We start from the raw sequence: 17,671 nt of genomic DNA on the forward strand, positions 1-17,671 counted from the left end.
CATGCACTTGCAAACTGTCAATCAATCCCATCTGCCTCACCTATGTTCCTCCTTGTTACCTGTTAACCTGTTCAGCCAATGAGAGGCTTCGATTTTCAGACTGAAATATGGTAGCTGTCTTGCCCTGTCTGTAGAAATTAAAAAGGTCTTGTTGTTTTACCTGTTTGTAAGTAAAAAGTTGCATATTAAATAACATTATTAAGCCTTACGTCTTTTTTACAACGGTTTTTATTTTATTTTATTAGGTTCACGTGGATGTAGCTGCTAGGCCTGACGTAGCGACCCAGCTACAGAACTACACCTTGACAAAAAATTATTCTGGCGAAAAATATGCTTGAAATTAATTGCAGTGATGGTACCGTTTTGTACATTTTAGAGTGGCTTCAAAGTATTTTGATTAATTCAGAGGCAAGTGGAATTTATGTGAACGGACCGTTAGTGGAAGTTTTATCTGAAGTCATTTCTGAGTTACATCTTGAGTTTGACAGTGTTGTAACGAATTCAGTAACCCCTCAGAAACCTGTAACATTCGACTGTTGCAATTAACTTTACATTGTAGTATTTAACATTCAATACTTGCACTTAATATTCAATCTTGAATGTATTATTTGATGTTAAAATTTAACAATTGATACATGAATTTAATATTTAATGCTAGTATTTATTATTTGATGTTAAAATCAATATTTGATAATTGTTTAAATTTAACTTTTAATGAATTATTTAATTTTTGTTACTTTCACCTCCCATAGATCAAAAGGATAACAAGCTGGCTGTCCAGAGATTATGGGCAGGACATTTTTTTTTTTTTTCGCTGGCGAGAAATAACCATTGTGGTCACTTTGCAGACCACAGGAAGAGGAAGGCAGCGTGACGTTAAAGAACTCACACATTCAAACAACCAGGAGCTCAAAGAAACCTCAACCAGTAAGGTACGTTATTAATAATTAGATTAAATCATTTTAATCTGTATTTGTTGACGTTCCTTAATTCGAATTTGATAATCAGAGTCAATATGGAGGCTAGGGTTACAACTGGTCATTGCTGTTTGGGTATGAGGTACTCTCTCAAAGCTCCACAATGCAAAGTTTTTTTTTTTGTAATTTACTCCTTCGCAGGATTTCTGAGCATCTATATTTTAATAAAAGTACGAAATTATTTGTAGCAATGGCTTACTAAAGGCACATCCATTGAGCGACACTGGATGAGCCTGCAGTCTGCAGCGATACCCTTTTGGGTGAACATGCAACAATTTGGCCATCCTAACCAGAATGCTTTTGTGTTCAACGAACTGTTCAGAACAAATGAAAAGTTTTAAGTTTCTCATTTTTTAAAGCCACTGTATGCAACCATGTGGCTGTAGGGTTTACAAATGAACCAAAAATAGCTTTCGTTATAGCTATTTGTTTTGGGAGTTTTGGTCAACTGATTTATTGTTGACATTTTTTAAAAAGAGCATTTGAAGTGAAAATACTGACAGGTCTTGATGTGTAAACACGAAGCTGGAACTGCCCAAACACTGCATCAACTGAGCATGTCCAACTCAGCGTTCTAACAACAGCGTCACCAAACTTATCACCAATTCAGTTCAATGGTGCTTTATTGGCCTGACTTACACAGGTGTTGCCAAAGCAATTATACAATGCATACATGTATATATATACATTGCATTATATACACTGTAGCGGGGGAAGGCAGCAGCAGGGCTGGCAGTATGATATACGCTGCTTGTAAAGGAGCCGTCTCTTTTGTACTGTAGCATCGGCGCTATGCTTTCATTGCGAGAGGTCAGGGGTTCACGACCGCCCTCCGCCTATGTGTGGAGTGCCTCGCACTGTGTGATGCGACTGCCTGCGGAAACTGAGGTTCGCTACTATATATACTATATAAACAAACTGATTTATAAAATACAGTAAAACAAATAAATTAGAGGATTAAGGGGAGGGTGGAAACGAATTAAAAAAACTGAAAAATTGAAGGGAAAATAGTACTGTTAATGATGAAAAATAAATGAATCAGAATAAAATGATACAGTAGCTACAAGTAATACATTTCCTCTCCTCCCAAGTGTTTATCCTTATGCAGTGTCGCTGCGCGCCCTTTGGTTGTGGCAGGCGGCTGTGTATCCCTCCCCTAGGAGTACAGCCAGTTTTTGGGGTCTGCCATGTTTGGAAAAAAGTAGATGGGCATTTACTATTTTATTAAAGAACACTCCCCTTGTTTGGTTGTATTTATTGCAGTGTTGGGGTAAATGCATCACTGTTTCGACCGCTACTGTCTCACAGTGACCACAGAGCCTGTTCTGTGGGCAGCAAGGTCTGCCTCTGTCCTATGAGTCTGCAAATAGGCGCTTTCTTAAGCCGGGCTACCTAGCGCGAATGTGTGAAGTATTTAGAGTGGACAAGAAATAAAAAAATGAGAGCTTCTGTATTATAAATCCTAAATCTAACTTAGATTGAAAAAAAAAATAAAAAAAATAAAAACAAAAAAAAACTGTTCAGGCCCCGCTTTCTGCAATTTCATAGATAACTACAGTGGTCAAGTGCAAACACATGCAAAACAGATAAAACCCACATAGAAATTCAAAAGCACACACGAAAAAAGAATGAAAGAAAAACAATAAAAATACACACAAAAAAACACATACAAACTAAACTTCTTTCAGTACTATTAAAGCGCTTGAAGTAAATAGCGCCTATTTGCGGGGTTTTACGGTAGGGCACCTACGGGTGGAACTGGAGGTTTCTGGATGTGATTTGTAAAGCTGTTGTACGTCACAAGAATGGGGAGTGACTCAGAGGTTTGATGGACAGGGGTCGCGTGGAAGAGAAACTGAGCGTCCACGACAGCCGTGAGGTTTTGAATTTCAAACCTGGACGTAATACTACTACTTGAATACATTCGGTATGTAAGTAACTGGATATTTAATATCTATTTGTATTGAATTTAGTTAAATGGACAGCTTTTCTGTCAAAAGACACACGAAGTAAGGTGCACTTTTTGTATTGAGTAAAACTATCCTCTGTTGTCTGCTACTCGTAATGTAAGAACTGTGTTGTGCTTGCCTGGTTCAGACAGTGAACGCAAGCAAGTATAATTCATTGCTAAATCGAGGCAGTGCCTTTGCGAGTGTAAAGCGTGCATACGGGCATGTTTTTAATGCCAGAATGTGACTATTGACAGAATTGCGAATATATTGGAAATGGCCTCGTGTTTTATTTAAGAAATAAATAATAAAAACAAAAACAAAACAAAAAAAACAGAATATGGTGATGTGTAGTGTAGTTAGTCGAGTAGGTCACTGCGTCCCAAGTCATAGTGTGCCCATATAATATCTCGGAATGGGATTGATTTGACCCAGCCTAGTGCAGTGTGGACCGTGGTAGAGCCTAGCACAGAGGCAGAGATATGCATGTCAATTATGTTGTATTGAACCTGTACCGTAAATGACATGTCGCTGTCGTCGCAATGCCTGATACTGAATTGGATGATGAGTCTGCACAACATTGCTTTCGGACACACTGTCACACATGCTTGTTGGGTTTTAAATAAATACATTAACTGGGAAGTCACTGCCTGTGCGACTCCAAGTGCCTTGTTGGAGCTGATACGTTAACCTGTAATAATTGCAAATAATTTCTAAAATAATGTATACTTTTTTCTTTTTTTTTTTTACAAATGTAATATGTGTGCTGGGTTTTTGCATGGATTTTTTATTTTATTTAAACGTGGTGTCAGATTTCGTGACTTGTGTGGCCGGCGCTGTGGGAACATGATTGCCCTGTGTGTGCTTAGCTAACAAATTACTGCCGAGCTAGAAAATGTTTGCAGCACTTTTATAACGAACTGCACTCGCATATGTTGTGGAAAGTATTTTGCTGTAAAGCGAGATGAATGCAAAGTCAAGTGGTTTCGTCTGGGAAGTGGTTCAAACATTTCCGTCACTTTGCTGCCACAACATCTTTGGCAGCGGTCCTCAAAGTCATTTGGGCACGGGCATAAATTGATGTTGCTTGTCTGTTTGCGGGCACGCTGACTATTGCATTGGTTCTTATCTTACACACTGCCTCCTCGCGACATTATATATATATATATATATATATATATAATATATATATATATATATATATATATATATATATATATATATATATATATTCTTTAAGAGTTTTAGTGGGGTTATTCTTGGATCACTCTGATAAAGCCAAATCTCAGGCAGTAATTGTGCATGCTGCGCATATTCATTAAATAATTTATATAAAATACGCAATGCAAATATTTGTAAATAGCATGTTTACACAGATAACCGTGAATACAAGTGTAGCTAGCGTCTCGTTTTGTTTCAATTTGGAAAATTTGTCAACACTACTGTGTTTTAAAGATCGCTCATCTCCAGTACAATTATTCAGAGAAAGTGGATTCGTAACTAAATCAACTACGGCGTTTCATTTGTCTGGTGAAATAAAAATAAAAAATAGAGATAGAAAATGAAATTCTAAATACTGAAATGTATTATTTTTCGTAATAACAGTCGGCAAAATCAGTGCTTACTCGGCATATTAACACCCCGCCTCTGCTCACGAATGATTGGACAGCTGTCGGCTTTCTTTTTCTCTTTGGCTACTCGCCATCAGTTTTCATGCTGAATACCGTGAACGGCCTCTGCTTGCTTATGATTGGACAGCTGCGTAAAACTTGGCAGATATTTGACTCTCCTACTGGTTAAACTTACTGTCAGTACCTGCACCTGAAACAGACACAGTTTATGTCCCACCCAGCTAACTTATTATTGGACTACCGCAGAGACAATGCTGATATTCAATTGGTTGATCGTATCGAAGAAGCCATACAAGAAAAAAAAAAGTTGCTTATGTACAAGTACAGCATAAGCAAGCAGCGCTGTCAACAGATTGCTGTGGCGCTTTTGTTGGAAAACGTGTTTAAAGCTTTATTTTCCCATGCTACGACCCGCCAGAAATGTGTTCACGACCCATAATTTAATCACAGCTGCCGCACCACTTTGAGGACCACTGATCTACTGGATGATTGTTGTACATCTCTCGTCGCCCTACTGACATAGCTGCTAATGTACTAGTCCGTTACGTTCAATGAAATGGAAGGCAGAAAACCTTATTCAGTATATCTCATTCCAAATCCTGTGATGCTGTGATAAATCATTTGTACACGAACACACATCCGTCACAAGATTTACGTGTCCGTGGCAGTGAATACGCCTAACACGCACAGGCATGTAATTGCACATAACTTCTGTGGTGTTTGTCCGTGGCAAAGATATTGTGTTGTGTGTGTGGTTTTTTTTCCACTCGACATGGTGCCGACCCGTGGTGATAACAGGACATGATACAATAAAAATGTGAACGTTACAAAGGGTCCCACAGACTGCTGCTAAATGAACAATCCCATTGAAGTTAGATCTCGAACAGAAGCAGCCTGTAGCAGACTTAAAAAAATAAATAAATAAATAAATAAAAATAAAATCCAAGACCTTAACTAAAGAATAAACCAAAGCACTGGCCACTCAATAGCTACCTTACAGGGTGCATCAAATGCACTTGGACACAAGCCTTATCCAATTCACCTTCTCTGTCAAATGTATTTAACATCAACATCTTATTACCAAGGTCACCGAAACACACCCAACGTTTGTCAGCAGTGCTTCGGATGCTGAAGTTTTTAGTAAATAGAGTACATTTGTTTTTGGTCCAGAGCTGGTAGTGATCCGTGGAAAAATCCTTAAACACCAAATGTCCCGTTCCTTGAAAAATGACGAGAACAATTGGTCTCAATTTAGTACTTAGTTTCTTTATATTTATTACTTTGTTTGTTTATCTCAATTTATTACTTAGTTTATAGTACAGTGCTATTTCTGTACGTTTTTTGTAAAACTGGGATTGACTTCACGAATGAGTTTGATTCCCCACAGTGTCCAACATTGTCATAATCCTAGATATATGGAAGTAAATGCTTTATGATCTTTGAAAGATCAGTAATTGTAATACAGCACCTGCTGTTCTCAGTCTTGAATGCAAAATTGTTTGGTGCATGTGTGTTTCAGTCTTCTCCCCTAACTTTAAAAACACCTAGGTAAAACTTTTGACTACTGCCCATGCACACTCATCAAAACCTTTGTCTGCTTGGCATAGTTTTAAAAAATATACCCTACAAAATCCTTCTATGTTTTAAAGCCTTTTGTTTTTGGAATATCCCAGTTTGGGGTTTAATAGTACTATGCAAAGATTAGGCCTATGTATGTGGTTGTGCAGAAGTGTTATCCAGCAGGCAATGTAAAGTAGTTTTTTTTTTTTTTTCTTTCATATTCCATATTATGCAGTACTGTGCCTCGCAACTGTCCATGTCACACTTACATTTTTACATGTATCTGGAATGCCATAAGTTAATTCCACATACTGTAAACCAGCCATTTACTTAACCATGACACTAGCACCTCATTTGCGTAGGCCTTTGATACAACTTTACCATTTCTTATTCTATACTGTTTTGTACATTGATATACATCATGGTCATCAGCGTTTACATCATACTGATGGTTCTACATTTCTGTTTACCTGTGTGGCATGGGATGCATGTTACCGACATGCCGGTACTTAAAATGTATTTGTTTATGAGTAGATATTGTATTTCACATTTCTATGAAACTACAATACACAATGTTCTTGTGCTGTTGGGGAAAGCTCCCTAGATGAGCTCATACTGTATTCTGGCAGTGTTAACAAACACTTGGTGTTTGTAAGACTGACATGTTTGCGAGACATGGCTTAGTAAGTCATTTACTTAATGGCTTAATTATCTTTTTTTCTAAATGATGATTAGTACAGAGTCGCAAAAAACACCTGTGACTTAAAAATGTCTACCAGAGAATCACTGGTATTAAATGTGGTCTCCACAAGCAATTGCTTAGCAACAGTAATTATCTTTTGGATTAATTAAAGGACAATTCAATTATGATATTTAATTAACATGTACTGCAGAGCCCATGTCTCAGTCCAGGATTTTTATAAACAGCTGTGGCAGTCTCAGTTTTACTAATAGCGAAACAGGTTAATTAATTTTCTACAGCATTCACCAGTTATCTTTGCTTTTCATCTTAATTTAATTGGCCTTTTTTTAATTAAAACATTCCTAGTTTGCATTCATTTGTTTACCCATTCCAGCTTTTGTGGTATTTGGGAATATTTGCTTTACGGCTGCCAACTAGGACACAGTGTCTTTAACTAAAGTCCATCTCACTGTTAGCTGTGTTTGTACTCTGGCTGCTGTGAGTGTGGTCTTGTGTACGGTGTCCATTGTAGGACATAAGACCTCACCCCTCCTTGAGTCAATCCTCACCCCTCCTTGAGTCAATCCTCACCCCTCCTTGAGTCAATCCTCACCCCTCCTTGACTCAATCATGACCCCTCCTTGACTCAGTTGTGACCCCTCCTCGACTCAATCGTCAGACTGCTTCAAGTCATACTGTCTTCTCCCCTTTTTTATGGTTATTCTGGAATAGCTGGACAGAAATTTAAAAGTGCAGTTTTACCTGCTAGAGAGACACCAAGTGCACAAATAGGCCTACATTAATATAGGTACACAAACAAACGTTAATAGGACTGTAGCAGGGAGAGATCTGTGCTGACTCTGCTGGTGTGTTCACAGTACTGCAGGAAGAGGGCGGCAGTCTTCCAACAACCGCCTGTGAGTCATGACAGTGACACGGGGAGGTGGGAAGGTAGGTGTGTGGACTTTCCCCCTCTCTGAATGGCTGAGAGGCGAGTCTTGGCAGATTGCTAGCCCTATAAAAAAATGCTCTGTTGTTTCCTCAGGTCTGCCCACTTAGACGCGCCGAGAGTGCGGAAGCTCTGATTCAGGACCGGGAATCAGCCGGAACAAAGAAAGAGTTTCACAGCGAGACAGAGAGCGCGGGGAACCCTTGGGCAGACCCCGGCGTATTGTAAAAGAGCAGGCTAGTTAGCCGACAGAGTAGGACGGTGATCCGGGTCGTGCGGGTAGCGGCGACCGGGATAACGCTGCCGAGTGCAGCACCTTTTATTTGTAGTTTTACTACTGTTTTATTTTCCCTTGTTCTTTTCGCCTTCTGTTTTCATTATTATTTCTCTGAGCACCTGCGAGTGCACTTGCTGTTCGCGTACCAGCTGTGGTATTTCCGTGGTGCTGTCTATCATCGTTGATAGGCAGCCCACGGTCAACAGTGCCCTCTGCCGGAAAAAGCAAGAACTGGTCTCAAATAAAACTGGGCACCTGTGTGGTGTTTTCAATTACACCTGTCTGTCTCCTAGTCAGTGAATTACCCACACCCCTTCCACAAGGACACAGTGAATTAGTACAGTTAAATGTGTTATGTGTTAATTTGAAAGTCCTTAAAGAAACTACGTAATATATGTTTTCACATTTTTTATTACTTTTAATAAGTACTTAGTTTCAGAATACCTGCATAGCAAAATGAACTCTTCCCAGCCGGTGTCAAGCTTGGAAACGCAGTAAAAAATAAAAATATTAAATAGAGCTAATGATTGAAAGTAACAGTAAACTGTATCTGAATTCATAAACCTCAAATGCAGCTGTACTCTAGCACTCTAATCCCATTATTTTACTTTTTTTATTGTCAAAAAATGATATGCACAGTACTGTAGAGAGTGTTGTAAGGGGTCATAAATATAAAAGTTGTTCTTTTTTCTACTTTCCCCATAGACTACTATATCGCCTTTTCTAATTTAATTGTACTCCAACCATAAAAGCTAATTAGCCTAGACATACATTTACATTATGTTGTGTGTATCCTAGTACAGTACCAGCCTGGAGAGACAGCTGACAGGAGGAAAGAGACCCCATTGGGGCTGGCAAGGGTTAGCTGTCCTTGTCGGCAGTATCCGGCTCTATGTTTACAAGATGCTGGAGATACCCGCTCCAGGCTTCTAAGAAATTAAAGAGAAAAATTACCCCTAGAGTCTGCGAGAGCGGGGTCGGAAGATGACTCAATGTTGTACAACACGGTTAATGACTTAGGAACGGAAACGGATATGAGAATGGAGAGTATTTCGCAAAAGACTAGTTCGTGCAAAGACATAGAGCACCAGGTTTGTGTCTGCACCTGGAGCAAGGCAGCAGCGGTCAGGGGTTTGAAGATTCATAAAGGGAGAGTGAAATGCTTGAGGGAGAAGGGACAAGGGCCTCACGTTGATCAGTACTTCTTACAAAGTCAGTCGAATGAAATCCAGTGACAGGAAACAAACCACTGTTTATCAACACCACCGTCATAGATGTGAGGAGGACTTGCATGGATACAATTAGTGATGAACCTAATGATCCTTGTGAACCCGTTCAAACGAACCAGCGTAAGAGAGAAAAGAACCTTGGTGGGCACAAGCCTGGACAAGAGCTTGTGAGAACTGTGTGGGACCCAGTAAACACAGGTTTCTGTTTTGTTAAGTGGAAGTTGAAAAGAAGCTGGATAAATTTGGAGACATCATCTACGCATGTAGAAGAGAGGTTTGGAGTTGAAAAAGGAAGGAAAGTTCAAACTATTCCTGGAAAGTCTAGACGGCAGCAGGAGATTGAATGCTTAGTTAGAGAAATGAGACAGCTGAGGAAGCAATGGAGAAGAGTAAAGGTTATTTCCCAGGCCAAGCAGGGAGAATGGGTGAGATGGGAGAGTGTGGAACAACGCAAGATCAGCTGGTAAGACCTGTGGACAATGGAACACAGCAGGATCAGTTTCCTCATCAGGTCAAGATAATATGTTCTCCCATCACCACAGAACCTAAACCTCTTGGTAGGAGAGGATCCCTCATGTCCTTTCTGTTCATCACCTGCAACATTTAAGATACATTTTGACAGGATGTAAGGTGGGTCTTAGCCAAGGATGGTTTACTTTGGTGTATGAGAGGAAGAAACTGTGGTATGCTCAATTAGCCGCTGAAGTGGAACAGCGAGAATGGAGAGTCCAGGTTTACCCAGTGGAGATGGGTTGTCGAGGATTTGTGGCACACTCTACAACCCGGTTTCTCAGAGACGTCGGATTCAGTGGCCAAGTTGTGTCGCTCGGTGAAGAACTTATTTAAAGCAGCAGAGAGGAGCAGCAACTGGCTGTGGTTGAGACGGAATGATTCTGGTTGGGGATCCACAAGCACAAGTGAAAGAAGTGCTGATGTACGGGTAAGTTAGCTGGGCTGAGTTGAGAATCACCGTCGAGCCCTCTTGAGGTGTTGTGGGCTAGTCAGCGAAACACTGATAATGGAAGGTGCCCACTTGAAGACCCCAGAGATGTACCTTATTTAGCTCAATGTAGACGGTTGTCATGTTGGTGCACTGGGGAGACCGCACTGTGGTTGATCCCTGGAGCCAGCATCGCAGCCGTTGTGTGTGCTGATGCGCTGGGGAGGCAAAATAAGCTGATCCCTGGAACCAGCATTACACTTCAGCCATCAACACCAGGCAGAAGGATATCTACAGATGGAAAGGAACACAAATGGATGGAGATGCAGATGGATCACTTTATTTTACTGTAAAGCTACATCTTGGTGCTTGTCTTGGCAGCAGCCGAGTTCAAATGAGCATGAAGTTTTAACATCTACTCACTCATGTAATGGAAATTTTAATCTTGATTGAAACAAGGTCCTCGACTGGAGAAGACGTATGAGACTTCTGATTTACACTGTTCCAACAGTGTACTAGAAGTGTGGGAGAAGTATTTAATTAAAGCAGAGACTGTGTTAAAGTAGAAGCACCATACAGTATCTACTGTACCCTTGCACAATAATTGTACAGTGCTGCCATAGTCCATCTTTACTGTATGTTTACACCTGCCCATAGGACTGAATGGACCTTACTTTTAGTATCATCATTTCCCCTGTTTTGATTAAGGCTTGCAAAGCACAGTACCTTATTAACGACATATGTTGCAATAAAGTAAACAGTGTATTAATGTGTGGGTTGGTGTCACTTCTACTAACAAACCCTCCATGTTGAATGAGGTGAAAAATGGAGTACAGTAATTGTATTCAACCTTTGCACTTCAACAGAACATAAACTGCATAACCTATCAGCACTGTGAGTGAGCCCCAGGGGGGGGGGGGTCTTGATATAAATACTGCAACCATCTTTTTGCAAATGTATTCGTATTTTCAGTTTTTCACACTCAAAAATGTTTATTGTAAAAGTCTGGTGAAAAGGAATGGTTTTAGGATTGCCTGTAAGTCATTAGTACTGTATGCCTAGCTCTACTGAACTGCAGAGAAAACAAACCCCATCAAATGCATACAAATAATGGGAGGCAAGTGGGAGGTTATTAGTGGACAGTACACTATATGGCATGGTGGTAGACTCTCCCCTTGCAGGTATCTGATACAGAAGCACTGCTTGGTCTGTTGTTAATGAGCAGCATTTGTAAGTTCATCCTTTTTAATCTCGGGTCTCTCTTGCAGAGATCTGCTCTTGCCTCTTAGTAAGTGCTTGGGGGGAGGGCAGGGAGGGAGCCAGGTAAGACAAGCTGTCACGCCACCAATGACTCACCGCCAATGCCTGCCTCTCTTCTGCTGCTAGTTAAGAAGGGTTTGCTGCAGTATTCTAATGGTAGTCATCCCTCCTGTTAAAATGGAAAGCAATTATGGTGCACGAAATATAAAGTTTTTCAATTAGAATTTAGGTTTCCTGTAGGTTTATATATCCATTATTAATATTTTACTTACATTTTTTTAAAGAAGTATCAGTGTGTTTAAAATACTCTGGGGAAATCTGTAAGGTTTGTTCTAGTAGTTTCCATATTTGTTTATGCCGTGTGAATTTCTTGTGCTGTATTTCATTTCAGATTTTAAAAATGTGCATTGCATAGTGTGACTTGCAGCAAAAAATGCACTGTAAAATATTAGCAAACAGGTTAAATGCCAACAAACAGCTGGATGATGTACAGTAGTTATGATGTATGAGTATTTATCTGCCATATGATTTCTGCTTTAAAATGTAGTTTGTTTATACAGAAGGTACTGAAAATAATTACACTACAGTAAAAGTAACTTTAAGGTGCCCTGTTCAGCAACCTTGTTTTAACGTTAAGGTATACTGTGAGCTCTCTCTCTCTCTCTCTCTCTCTCTCTCTAAAAAATTAGAAATAATGTATGTTATGGACAAAGTTCAAAGTCGGCCAATGACCGGGCATTGTTGTTAGAGCCCACAAGCAACGGCCAATGACAGCGTTGGCTGGTCATTGACAGCATTGTCCAATTTTGTCGGTCAATGTAGTCATAACGATCGAAATAACGATATTGGCCGGGCAACGACGACATTTCCCAGTACTCAGTAGGTCAATCCTGAAACTATCGTAAATACAGCTACTAAAATATACTGCAGTTAAAAATAAGCAACCCCTGTATATTTTAGAATACTTTGTTGCTTTATACAATATTTAAGAACCAACTATACAGATTTAAATTAAACAACAATGCATACAGCATTTTAAAAACTACTGACTATCAATTTATAACAAACAGCTCTATCAAATACATTCTCAACTAGTATTCTCAACTATTCTAAACCAGGCAGTTTTATGGCTCCCAAGCCCCTGTATCAGTACCTGTGTAAGCGTGTTTAGTTCTCAATGTGCCAAGGTTAAAATCAGCAACTTCAACTGTTCCACAGAAGAATATTTTGAAAGTGTTTTTTCAAAAATGTGTCAGACAACCATCTTGTTTAACGCACAAATGCCATTTTTGAAAATGTAAATTTTACCGAAACAGGCACGATGGTATTCAAATTTGGAGTTAATCAAGTGAACCGTTTTTAAACTGAAGCGGTTTTTAAATAGAAGAAAATAATGTAGGAGTGGCAGCCATATTGTTAAACGAAACATAACCATTTTAACATATTTGTATTCCTCTGTCACTGGAATGATGCCTACCAAGTTTGGAGTCTTAGGTAGATTGTTTTCAAATAAAAGCAGTCTGCTGTTAAGGGCGGGTTTTGATTAAATTTGTGGCAGCCATTTTACTATTGAATTGTATCACAGCAACTTCTGCTTTGCAGGCAGGTTTGGATGGTGACAGTATGTGCCGAGTGTCAGATCAATCACTTCAGCTGTTCCAAAGCAGAAGATTTTGTGAGGTTTCAAGAAGAAATGCGCATTACGGCCATTTCGGTTTAACACGAGTTTCTTAAAAGTCTGTTGTATTGCTACAGTGTCAAGGATGATGCTTGTGAAGTTTCGAGTTAGTCAAGTAAACAGTTTGTCAACTGAGTGAGTTTTAAATTTCACATGTAAACATACACCTGGAAGCCATCTTGTTTTATAAAACATCACCATTTTCACATATTTGTATCCCATTGCTACTGGGGATGATAACTACCAAGTTTAGAGTTTGTTGGTCAAACAGTGTTCAAATAGCAGCAGTTTGCTGTTAAGGGTGCATTTCGATAAGATTTGTGGCAGCCATTTTGACATTAAAATTTATCGCAGAAACTTCTGCTTTGCAAACTTGTTGCAGGTTTGGATGCTGATGATGCTTGCCAAGTTGCAGATCAATTGCTTCACCGGTTCCCAAGAAGAAGATTTCGAAAGGTTTTATCGAAAAATGCGTCACGGCATCAATTGCAAGGACGCAGCAGCAAAATTTTTTCAGCGTCTGACAGCCAATGTATCCAGCTTGTTACCTGCCAATTCCGACCCTGATCAGTCACACAGCTTCAAAGCAGCAGCAGTTTAAAGTTTTGGGAAGAAAAATAATAGTAATAATAGAAAAAAAACTTTGACTTGGAAGCCTAATAATAATAGTGCCGAAAATCAAAATGCTGTATAAATTGCTGTGTATGTTGAAACATACTGAAATATCCAGTTCCCCAAAAATATATTTTATAATCCCAAAAATAACTGGGGGGGGGCAATGCAAAAAGAAAAAGATCAGTCTCGCCGATAATCCAAATCGAGCAGGTTGATTCTTTAGAGATAATGGGCTCTATTCATCAAAGAACTTGAACTTTTTAAGAAATCTTTTCTGACAATTCCTTGTTTACACCTTTTCCTGAAATCATGAGCGATTCATCAAACTTGCAGTTCAAAAATCCGACAGTCGTAAAGCCTCTTCTGTCGGATTTCCATGCAAAAATTCAAATAGGGGTTACCTACAGACCTCCTACGAGATCAGAACAATCCAAAGAAAATGGGAGCAAAGTCAATTCACGAATTGTGGATGAAGGCGAAAAAAACGCTCTAAACCAATAGTGAACCATGAACCCATTGCAAGAGACATCAATACTGGTAAAGTTTGCTGCAACAATCTGCAAGGTTAAATTATGATGCTGATGGTCACCGAACCGCAAATATTACAGATACACTATTTTACTGTATCCAGCGTGCGTCTTTGAAGACTGTTTAAACTGTTGTAGATGGTATTATTGCCCTATTCCTGTTAAATTGTTGCGATTTTTCAGGAGAAAAGAAAACACATGAGAATAACTAACATTTGTTTTCCCTTATGAAACTGTTGTGTATGTGTCTATACAGTAGTTGCACAGTATTCATATACTATTTTCCAAAAGTCATTTCCAAAAGTTGTTCTCTGTTAAACTGTACTTACACAACAATAACATGTCTTTTAAGTGCGTTGAACACTGTTGTTCTACCATTGTTGCAAATAGAAGGTGTGCATACTTCCAACTTCAACTCTATACATATCTAAGGAAATAATTGTACCTATCCAGTAAAACACCATCAGGAGGTCTGTCTCCCTCAAAAAGTCTATAGATGCTGGACCGGCTCAGGATATAAGAATCGTGGCGTGATCATGGGAAATTGGCACAAACATTGATGATACTGCAGGTGGCATCACAAACTACCTGCATGTTAATTGATGAGACACCCTTGCAATTGATATAAACTGTGGCGCCCTCAGTTGGTTTACGTAATGGCACGTGTGCAGTCTATTGCCCCCAGTACTGAAGGGAATGATCCAGTGGTAAAAAAAAAAGTTTCCTTGTTTTGTAGCTGCCGTTGCTGTGTTCTCGGGAAAGAAATGTAATTGCCTGTCTGTCTCACCAAAGCTTCTATCACTTGATGAAGCACACATGACGCTGGCTGGCTCACTCCATACAGATCCCCTCCCTGTCTCTGCAACGATCCAGTAGCGTAAAATCCCAGTGCCATTTGGACTTTAATGTGCACTGGTATGGCATGTGATCTAGTGGTCTGGCTTTCCAGTTCCTCACACAGGTCAAATATTGCAGCTCTATCCAGCCTGAATCTTTTTTTAACCTCATCATTGGGCATGTTAAGGAAATAAATTATTTGCTTAAAAATTCTCAGATGGATTTGCCTTTGCTGACCCTGGTTATCCGTTGTAAAGCAGCCTTGTGTTCTATAAGGTCATATGCTGCGAGGGCTACAATTATAATTATAATTGCATTGGCAATGGCATTTTCTGCCAACACCACAGCCCATCTGTGTTAAGAACAGCTGCAACGTGGTGTTAACTCTGAAAAAACAGTCCTCTTTTAAATTAGGAAACTGACTTTTTTTAGGATTTGTCGGATTTTGGAAAACGGTCGCTATTTAACATGCCATGACGTCACTCAGTTGTCAGAAGAGACGAAATCCGCATTTGAGTAGCAAACAGTTCTTAAACCATTCTTAATCTGTTCATAACAATTTTTGAAACCGACGCTTTGATGAATAGAGCCCTGCAGAGTGCCTTTAACGGATGTGCCACTTGGGGGGGCCCCGTAACGTGCATAGTTAATGACATTATTAAAGTTTATCAACGAAACTGCACCAAACCACCTTCCTTGGTATTTATAGCGTTTCTGCCAAAGACAAGCAGTGGGGGTGTTCTTCTTTTCCTACTTACGTGTTAACTAGGATCTGATTTGCTGGTCCCATCCTGACTACCAGCGAATCGGTTTTCAAAATGCTTTCTAAGTACACGCCCTTTGTGTATTTGATGTAAATAAAATGTGTGCCACCTTGGATCCAGAGCAGGTGCACCACCTGTAAATAAATTGTGCATATTGAAGAAAACTGTCTGTATATAGCTTGAGATTCTTTGGAGTTTCAAAATTAACTGTTAAACCTGGGAATACAGTTGTTTTTGTTTTTACTATGTATTTTTCAAACCGGGCTGCGTGCTCTGTCTGGGTTTCCTGATTGGTGACCACATATAGTCAATGTAATCGGTCCCGCCCACAACTGATAAAACCTTTTTATGTGGGTACTCGTACAGTAGCATACGCAAAGCTATGTTACCGTTAATTACCCCTCACATTCCATTGTTGTGCTCAACCTTTTACAGAACAGCAATTATATTAAAACAATCACATTGGTGGGGGAGGAGGGGGGGAGAGGAAATTGCTGTGGGAGGTACCATCCTCAATATTTTTTCGAACGATTATATTTTGTGTGCCCAATTAATCGATTGCTATTTGAAGGCTTAACTGACAGCCCTGATATAGTTATAGAGTAGTGTGCATACTTAGTGTAGTGAAAAGTATCTGTCTGTTCGTGTATAAGCTCAATGCAGTGTACAAGCTTAACAACTGCTTGTCTGTGGAAGATGTTTTTTGTATTAGGAACTATTGTGTCTTTATCTGGGGGAATGCAAGTGTAGTGCAAAACTTGACACCTTCCTTTGTTTCATTGCAGGTTGTCTTGATTACTACCATTGATTTGATTGGAAACATTCAGAAATGAGCATTCAAGGTAAGTTCTTTACGCTAGCAATCTGCAATCTGGTTGTGGAGTTCATGTTTAGACCATTTACTGTGGACTAGTGTGAATATTTTTCACAGTAAAAAAAACTTCACAGTTCATTTTGGTTTGTTCATTGTGAAAATTGTCATGCTTGTTAATTTTCTGTCTTTTTTTTCAGTCTAAATGTGTGAAAACAATTATTTACACCTAATAGAATTTACTCTGCGTTACTGATATTTGTTCGCCAAGAAAATTAGTTGCATTTACTCTGGTGAAGGCAGTTCTAATCAGGGCAGGAAGGCAGGCAGACCGGGCAGTACAAGATAATGCAATTCTAGTACTGTACTATAAATCCTCAACTGGGGATGTTTAACTTGCATTACTATACAGTACCCAGTTTTAAAAATAGCAATGTTTTTAAACATGCTTGCAGATTTGTATTTTTTTGTGAAAGTGGAAATACATAATAAGTTTAAATACTGCTATGAAGACGTTTCTCACCCAGTCCAGTGCAGTACACCCAGAGGTTACTTTCATTGCATGCACTGTAATGAGCATGAATGGGGAATCTGAGTGCGCATGGCTGTAGGACGTGCACCAGAATGAAATGGATTCCACTGGAATCCATGTTTTTTGCCCATCCAAATAAGGTTGATTTGAGCTGAAATCAAATCCTGCCAAGTGAGCGTTAGCCTGCAGTACAACCTTAAACTAGTGGGAGGTTTGTAATCAATACAAATCTAACGGATAATTAGACTTGGATCATAAACACAGCAACAGTTACTGATATATTAGAAAATGGGCAACTTTGCTGATCTTTAAAAAAAAAAAAAAAAAAAAAAAAAAAAAAAAAAGGGTATTCTAAATGTGTAATTTCCAGAGATATACTGTATTGTAGTTTCAAGCAATTCCCGAACAAAACACATGCATTAATTTATACTGTCTTGTCGAACAGTGAGTCAT

At 39.3% G+C, this 17,671-nt stretch overlaps 1 protein-coding gene across 5 annotated transcripts in view; it reads left to right on the forward strand.

The window, feature by feature from the left end:
• The first annotated feature begins 2,816 nt into the window (after nucleotides 1-2,816).
• Nucleotides 2,817-17,671, forward strand: part of LOC121313615 (MAGUK p55 subfamily member 6-like) — a 46,989-nt gene continuing 32,134 nt past the window's right edge. Inside the window, exons 1-2 of one of the 5 annotated variants that reach the window (XM_041246336.1) lie at nucleotides 2,817-2,904; nucleotides 16,661-16,717. In XM_041246336.1, the coding sequence (XP_041102270.1) occupies nucleotides 16,705-16,717 (13 nt within the window). In that variant the 5' untranslated portion in view covers nucleotides 2,817-2,904; nucleotides 16,661-16,704. Of the gene's footprint in view, nucleotides 2,909-16,660; nucleotides 16,718-17,671 lie in introns of all 5 variants that reach the window. The other 4 variants (XM_041246337.1, XM_041246339.1, XM_041246338.1 and 1 more) reach the window with 4 other exon arrangements.

This window comes from Polyodon spathula, chromosome 3, assembly GCF_017654505.1.
Source record: "Polyodon spathula isolate WHYD16114869_AA chromosome 3, ASM1765450v1, whole genome shotgun sequence".
In the NCBI taxonomy this organism is placed as follows: domain Eukaryota; kingdom Metazoa; phylum Chordata; class Actinopteri; order Acipenseriformes; family Polyodontidae; genus Polyodon; species Polyodon spathula.